The sequence below is a fragment of the Orycteropus afer genome, unplaced genomic scaffold (genome assembly GCF_000298275.1).
Source record: "Orycteropus afer afer isolate SDZICR_OR568_19922 unplaced genomic scaffold, OryAfe1.0 scaffold00286, whole genome shotgun sequence".
NCBI classification, from domain to species: Eukaryota; Metazoa; Chordata; class Mammalia; order Tubulidentata; family Orycteropodidae; genus Orycteropus; species Orycteropus afer.
The window spans coordinates 1,954,043-1,962,562 of record NW_006921873.1 but is presented as its reverse complement, the minus strand read 5'-3'; the positions used below and the strand labels follow the sequence as shown (position 1 = coordinate 1,962,562).

The 8,520-nt window shown below is 34.2% G+C and overlaps 1 protein-coding gene across 1 annotated transcript in view; it reads left to right on the top strand.

The window, feature by feature from the left end:
- TBC1D32 (TBC1 domain family member 32) overlaps window positions 1–8,520 on the top strand; it is a 350,348-nt gene that overhangs the window by 313,172 nt on the left and 28,656 nt on the right. Inside the window, exons 30-31 of the mRNA XM_042782292.1 lie at window positions 3,614–3,621; window positions 4,154–4,294. Coding sequence (XP_042638226.1) covers window positions 3,614–3,621; window positions 4,154–4,294 — 149 coding nt within the window. The remainder of the gene's footprint in view (window positions 1–3,613; window positions 3,622–4,153; window positions 4,295–8,520) is intronic.

Below are 8,520 nucleotides of genomic sequence, written 5' to 3'. Positions count from 1 at the left end.
AGTGGTTAAAGTGCGTGGCTGCTAACCAAAAGGTCATCAGTTCCAATCCACCAGCCTATTCTGCAGGAAAAAGATGTTACAGTCTGCTCTCCATAAAGATTTACAGCCATGGAAACCCTATAGGGCAGTCAGTTCTACTTTGTCCTATAGGGTCACTATGGGTCCATATTTGACTCGATGGATTGGGTTTTGTTCATTATTATTTATTTTTAAGGGGGGAGAAACTGTCTATATGGTCCAGCAGTCATTCTTTGTGGAATTTCATCGAGAATATAAAAATTGTTGACAAAAATGATAGATTAAGAAAGGTCGAGAAATCAGTTATTTCCATGTAGGAATGTTGTTGAGGTTAGGCGCCAGTTGCAACTCACAGTGACCCCGTGCACAACAGAGCAAAACACTGCCTGGTCCTGTGCCCTCCTCACAGTCATCGCTAAGCTTGAGCCCATCATTGCAGCCACTGTGTCAGTCTGTCTCCTTGAGGTTCGTCCCCTTTTTTGCTGACTCTCTACTTTAACTACCGTAATATCCATGCGGGAATGCTATTAACAATCATACATATTAAAAAAGTGGAACAAATTAAATTGAAATATAAACAAAAACATGAGACAATTGAAAATACCCTCTCTACTCCTCCTAAAATAATTACCTTGGTTTGAAAATTTACAGTTAACAATTCTAATAGAATTCACATTGAATTTAAAATTAAAATTGTATAGCCTCAGCATGTCATAGTACAACTGTTTGCAGGGCATCATCAACAACAACAACGAAAGACATGAACAGTCACTTGCAGGAAAAGGAGTGGCATCAAAACTCCTTCCCTTACTTGTACATGACTTTAAATCTTATTTATATTGGAAGATTCCATTTTCCCGTCCTTTTGTTTTTCTAAGAGGAGAAAGATGTATGCTACCTAGAATTACAGGAGCCCTGGTGGAGCTATGGTTGAACACTCCACTGCCAACAGAAAGGTTGCTGGTTGGAACCTACCCGCTGGCTCCACAAGAGAAAGACTTCTCTGCTCCTGTAAAGACTGCAGCCTTTAAAACTCTGAGAGGCTGTTCTGCTTTGTCCTGTGGGGCTGCTGGGAGTTGGCATCAACTTAACATTACCTAACAACAGCAGTTGTGAAAAAGATCTCCGAAGTTTTCTGTTCACTCCTTTACATGATGCATATGATGCACAAATCAGTTGCCACATTGCTGATAAAGCATGGCCTATCCCCTTTCCACAGGTTAGACTATATTGGATCAGTTTGTATTGAATTGGAGAGTTTCAGATCTTTCTGATATGGTCTTTCTACTTAATTTTCATAGCAAAAAAGAGATAGGTTATTTTAGTGTCAGGAATAAAATGACTCAACAGAACTACCTATAATGTAAGAATAAAAACTAAAGACTAGTTACTAGACTTCATTTTAAAACAAATATCTTTCATTTTTTAATCAATAAAATGAAATATTCTAAAGAGTAAAGTTCTTGCTTTATGTCATTATATCACTTTCTATTATATCACCCTAGTCAAAAATTTTTACTGATCATTTTTCATAATTATATCTTAAAGTAACTTGTATATTAATTTATGTGTTACGTAGATGATATATTAAATGCTGTTATCCCACATGTGTGCTGCTCAAGCCTATATTCTAGATAATAGTTACCATCCCTTCAGAGGGTTGTGACTAGGGTAAATACATCAAAACACTAAAAATATTCCAAGTATAATTTCTTATTTGATAATTCAGAAAATTATTTATTATATCTGTTACTCAGGAGTTCTGGTAGCATAGAGCCTAAAGCACATGACTGCTAACCAGAAGGCTGGCAGTTCAATCCTACCAGCCACTCCTCAGAAGGAAGATTGGGCAATCCATTTCCGTAGAGATACTGCCTCAGAAACGCAAGGAGGGGTTGCTGTGAGTCATAATCAACTCCACAGCAGTGAGTTTGGCTTTTCTTTTTTTTATTTTAGTTTATGTTACTCAGAGTTTTCATTATCAGTCTGGTTTTATGAACACCATTTATTGTAAATTAGAACTATGAAATGGAACTTAATAGAATGATTAATAAAACTTTTATTACAAGTGAGTTTACCATGATTACAATGTGCAATCATTACTATCTTTTCTTGTTTTCATTCAGTTAAAAATTTACTGAGCAGATCATCTGTGCAAGTCTTGGTGCTAGATCTGGTTAGTTATCAAAGTGTGGCATAATTTCTTCCAGAGTTCAATCCATAAAAGTAGAAGAACTTTTGTTTGACTTATCTGGAGAATCCATTATATAGTATCGTCTTCAGAATGTAATATATAAGCCTTAATAGACTTACTCTAAAAATGTTGTTTTCAATGCAGCATAAAAATGGTACTATAAAATAATCACCTCTCATACATGGAAATCTTACCCTGTTATTATGCATGTATTCAGACAATTCTTACCTGAGTGGACTGCATTGAAGTTGATTTTGTGTTTTTCTATATGCGCATTGTTGTGTTCTTGTGTGCCGTCGAGTCAATTCTGACTCAGTGACGCTATCGAACAGAGTAGAACTGCTGTACGGGGTTTCCTAGGCGGTAATCTTTATGGGAGATTCAGTGGAGAGGCTGGTAGGTTTGAACTTAACTATTTGACCTTAACTGTTTCTCTACCAGGCTCCCTTCATATGCTTATTCCATTCGTTTCTTCTATAAATAGTGATGAGTGAAACACAATGTGTGTTTCATGTAAGAAGGTAACTTGAATGATATTTATTTTCATTCAGCCCATATTATTCTTTCTAGCTCTTCAAATAAGTAGCCTTTTGTTGTTGTTATTCTAGACATCTTTCTAAAGAATTTGTGTTTTTTTTTTCCTAGAAGTCTATCTTACGTTGACAATAATCAACTTGATGTTGCATATTTAATATCTGTCTTCAGCCATCAATGCATAAAGTTAATGTTTTAATTGTCTTATGAGGTATCTTTCTGAAAACTTATCATAAAAATACATATTTCTACAATGTGCAGTGATAACATGACAGGAAAAGTACTGACAAATCAAGTCATTGAGTTCAGAAATTTCAATAGATAACTTACACTCAAATCCTTAAAAGCTGTGTAGCAGTAATGTTTGAAAGAAATTCTTAATACTTTACCTTGTAAAATTATTATATATTGAGATACATTTGTTTTAATTTAAAAGTTTTATCTTTAAAAATATATATTAAAAATGTCCAGTAAAGGCAAGAAAATAAAGTGATTTTGAAAGTTTCTGAATTAAATAAAGTCTTTGAATCTAATTTGATTATCAGTTTTTTTTTTTATTACAAGTCTACAAGGTATAATTGCTAATCTAACATTTTTCTTGACACAAATTTTTATCTGAATGTTTATCTTCCTATTTTTTAAAAAATAGTTACTGTGAGTAGATGCTAGATTTAAAGTAACACTTATTAAAACAATATTGAACGTTTATGATCACAAACTGTATCAAACAGCTAAAGTGAAAATAGCCAATTTTATGAAGAAATTGCTGAGAAATGCAAGTTGGTACATTTGAGAAAAAGAACATTATGTATGTATAAAGCAGTTGGTCAAAGAACTTTGATGGGAATGCGTTATGCATTTTTCTAGCTTTTGAGGTAAGTTTCTTATTATAGGAAACTAATAGCCTACATTTGGGCTATTGTTAATTAAGGCTCAGATTTGGGTTGTTTAACATCCTCTTGGAAAAAAGGACTAGAAAATATTGCCAACAGCTGAAAAAGCTAAAACCTTTTAAAATATGGAATAATTGGACAAAAAAACGTTAAGCATATTGAAATACACTTAGTATTAAAACAGAAAATGTTTATCACTCATTTACTCACTCATACATTTATTATTATTTTATGCAGTACCCCTTCCTATCACACATCCACAATGGATTTCATACCATAACTACAAGGTGTTAATTCCTGCGTTGAAAGGTGTATAACACAGCTGTTACCGATATTTATTCTTTCTACAGTGTTTAACATTCTGGCTTTTAAATTTATGTAATTATAATATCTGCACATTAATTTTGAAGCAGCAATTCAAAGCGAAAGAAAAATTCTTAGATAAGTATGTGTCTGATTATTTTAAATTAGTTGTATATTCATTTTTTAATTCTCAATATCTCTCTTTGTGCAGCGGTACCTACCTATTGACACTATAGAATCTGGCATCCATCCAATATATTTTTGCAGCGCTCACTATATTGAAATGCTACTGAAGGCTGAGGTGCCACTTGTGTTTTCAGCTTTCCATATGTCTGGTTTTGCACCATCACAGGTAATCTATAAAGGGAAGAGTAATGTTTCTTCAACTCCTAAGATCTCAGTGTCCTTAAAGAAAATTATATTTTTATGAGTATCTAGATCTTTGTGAGTATTTAAATCCCGATAGTCTTTTCCCCTGGGCTTGTTATAATATATAGGTTTCCTTTATAGTATATCCTTGACATTCACAGATTTCAAGTTTAGTTTTAGCTCTTCAGGGACATACCAGGAAAAAACCCAAACCGATTGCCATCAACTCTATTCCAACTCACAGTGATCCTATAGGATAGAGTACTTGTGCCCATAGGGTTTCTGAGGCTGCGACGTTTGCAGAAGCAGACTGCCACATCTTCTTTCCATATAGCAGCTAGTGGGTTCAAACCACTGACCTTTTGGTTAGCAGCTGAACATTTTAACCACTGTGCCACCTTTCTCAAAGTTGATGGTATCTAGACTATTAAATGGAGCTGATCATACCTACGTAATTAAGGCTAATGTAATGATCAAGTGAGGTAACTTAGTGCAAGAATTCTTGTCAATACCCTAGGTTTCTGGTAAGTGAGATACTGCGTCTTGTTGAACAAGAATGTCAGCTGATTAACCTGTGCCTTACAGTTAGTTGCGCTGTTTTATAATTTGGAGATCTCTTTTGGGAAATGATGTAATTAAAAATGTTTATCAATTTATTTGAAAGTTGAAAAGACAATTGATTTGTAATTTAACTACAGGATACATTTGATTCTTCATGAAGATTAATTCAGAGGAAAACCATGATGCACAGACATATTTATGGGGATGTGTTTGGGTGTCTGGGATGATCTAACTCTTTATCCAGGACCTTGACCTGTTCGGTACACAACCAGTATAGCCATATGCAACAACCACATGTATATCCCTCATATATATAGGCCGTTCTTTATTGGTGAAAGTATGGATTGTTTTTTCACTGTATTGTTGTTCTTGTTGTTGTTAGATGCCATCAAGTTGGTTCTGACTCGTAGTGACCCTGGGAACAACAGAATGACACACTTCTCAGTCCTGTGCCATCCTCACAGTTGTTGCTATGTTTCAGTCCATTTTTGTAGGCCCTGTGTCAGTCTATGTCATTGAGGGTCCTTTTCTCTGACCCTCATTTTACCAAGTGAAATTTTCTTTCGCCAGGGACCAGTCCCTCCTCATAACAGTCCAAAGCATGTGAGATGAAATCTCACTATCCTTGTTTCTAAGGAGCTTTCTTCCAAGATAGATTTGTTTATTCTTCTGGTAGTCCATGGTAAATTTAGTAATCTTGGCCAAAGCTATAATTAAAATGCATCAATTCTTTGGTCTTCCTTATTCCTTTTCCAGTTTTCCAATGCATATAAGACAGTTGAAAATACCGTGGACTATCATTATTCCCACCCCTGAAAATGTTATTTAACTATTTCTTCCTATTCAAGACTTTTAATTGTCATAATTATGCCCATTTCAAGTTGGACATTAGAATTTAGATGAGATTAAGATTGCTTTTATGTTAAACTGTAAATTACTTTGAAAATAGTATGCCCTTATTATACTCATTCTTCCTGTCTGGGAACATAGAAAGCTCTTCCATTTGTTTGCTCTACATATTTTATTAAAGTTGCATTGTTTATTTTTTCTGTTTAGGTGTGGTTCATCTCTCATTTCAGATATTACTTGTAAATGTGGCTTGAGATCTCTTTTTCAATTTTATTTTCTCTTTGATTATTGTTAAAATTTAGTAGTTAGCTTTTATATTCATTATGTTATATGACTTTTTTTTCCAGCTGGGTGTTATTTTTCTTTTTTCCCCCCCAACTTTCTAGTAATTATGAACTGTATTTCTGCTCCATTTTTTTAAAAAATTATCTAATCCTTTCATAAGGAGCTCTGGTGGCATAATGCCTAAGGCATTTGACTGCTAATCAGAAGGTTGGCTGTTCAAACTCGCCAACCACTCCTCAGAAGGAAGATGGGGCAATCTATTTCCATAAAGATTTGCCACCTCAGAAGCCCAGTGGGGGTCACTGTGAGTTGTACTTGACTCCATGGCAGTGAGTTTGGTTTGATTTATTTATTTACTCAGAGCTTTCATCGTAATTCTGATGGCTCACTTGTTTTAGACCTGATTTAATGGGAAATAGTCCAGTACTTCACCATTAAATAGTCATTATTTATTTAAAAGAATGATTTCATGTCATGGAAGAATTCTTCTAGTCTTTATTTGTAAAGTGTTGGGTTTTGTTTCCTTTCCTTTAAGTGTTGAATATTTTCAAATGATTTATAGTTAAGAATATCTTGATTTTGGAACCCCTTTTTGTGACATATTATTCATAAATTTCTTAATAACAAGCTATCCTTGCATTCTGTTGGATTTGTCCTTCTGGAAATCCTTCTCTCTTAATTGACCAATAGTTCTTATTTATGTCATGATAGGTGCTTTCATAATGATTTTCAAGAGATCTCATATCATTTATTATATTCACTTGCTTCAGGTTCCATTGCCACCACCAGTAGTAATACCAAACAAACAAACAAAAAAAAAAAAACCTCACTGCCATTGAATCAGTTCTGACTCTTAGCGACCCTCATTGGATTTCTAAGATGGTAAATCTTTATGGAAGTAGATTACACCATCTTCCTTCTGTGAAGTGGCTGCAGTTTTGAACCACCAACCTTCTGGTTAGCAGTTAAATGCCTTAGGCACTATGCCCCCAAAGCTCCTTACTACCAGTAACAAACAGTATGTTCAAATTGAGATTTCCTTAAGGTAATAAGAAAACCAAATATGGCAATAAATTGTATGCAGTAGAAAGGAAAATTCTTTCTCAGCTGATTCTAGCTCTTCCTGTATTTAGCACAAACACTTTTTTGAACTGTGAATCATAAAAAATTTAATTCTGGTGGGAAGAAGTTGCTTAAATATTTAGTATAAGCTTAGTAATAAATTTTATCTATTATTCTAAAAATCCAAACCAGGGAGCTATAGATTCCTTTTTGGCTATTCTGATCTTGATTATTAATATGATGTCTATTCTTTAACACCTCCAATCATACATGAATTCTACCCCATATACTTTAATTTAAACATTCACTACCAAAGACTATGGGGGAAAAAAAATGCAGTACCTTAAGCGCCACTCTATCAATTTAATAATTAAAAGGAAAAATACCATAATTTTATTTATCTGGTTGAAACTCCTTATAAGTAGCAAACTTTATAAATAAAAATCACATGCATTATTTTTGGATAGTAATACTATTTTCTTAAATTAGCCAATGTGAAAAAAATGTCTTTTTAATGACTTGCTATATTCACTAATCTGTTTTGTGCCTTAACTATGTATCATTGTTGATATTGTTTGCCATTATTATTGCTAATTATAAAACATGAAAACAGCTTTTAGGTAATTATTATATATGATTAATTAGTTACTTAAATACAATTTAGTGTTTCAAAACTTACTTGCTTTGGTCTAATTAGAAGCTGTGCTTTTTGGAGTTGTATATTTTCAGTCACTTAGGGATGATGAATGAAGAATTTGTGGTCATTTTGCTAAATGAAGTATACTGATCTCTAGAGGTATATTAATGAGCTCAACTAGAATATAAAAAATCAAATGTAGTCAGAAATGGATGTTTGTTGATGAATGTTTCTTTTTTTTTTTATTTATTTTAAGAGCTTGTTTTACATTCAACGTAACGTGTACATTTAGTTTCATTCTCCATTCGCCATGTCCAACCGTAACCTAGTCTCCTCCCCTCCCTACCCTGTAACCCTCCCCCTGTGCCTCTCATAATTATGCACTTCTGTTTGTCCTGCATTTCCTGAGTTTAAATGTTGGTCCTTTGGTGTCCCATGGTCTATTGCTCTAAGGGATGTATTACCATAGAGTATGTGGGTGCATCATATTGGGTTGAATGGTCTGCGTGTACATCTTGTTAACTGTTGGGCTGAGAGCCCGCTGCCTGGGGAGAGTTTTATTCCAGGCACAGAATGTATTCCAGAGCCTTAGTATTGGGAGTCTCACCAGATTTCATCTGGCCACTAATTCTGGTCATTATTAAGTTTTTGGATTTCGTTCCATGTTTTCCCTCCCACCCTATCAAGAATCTCCAGATTTGATCCTTTCCTGAGTGGTTGGCATTGGTAGCTGGGCACCATCCAGTTCTTCAGATCTCGAGGGCCATCGTGTCCTAGGGTTGATTGCTTCTAAATGCCCTTTTTTTTTTTTTTTT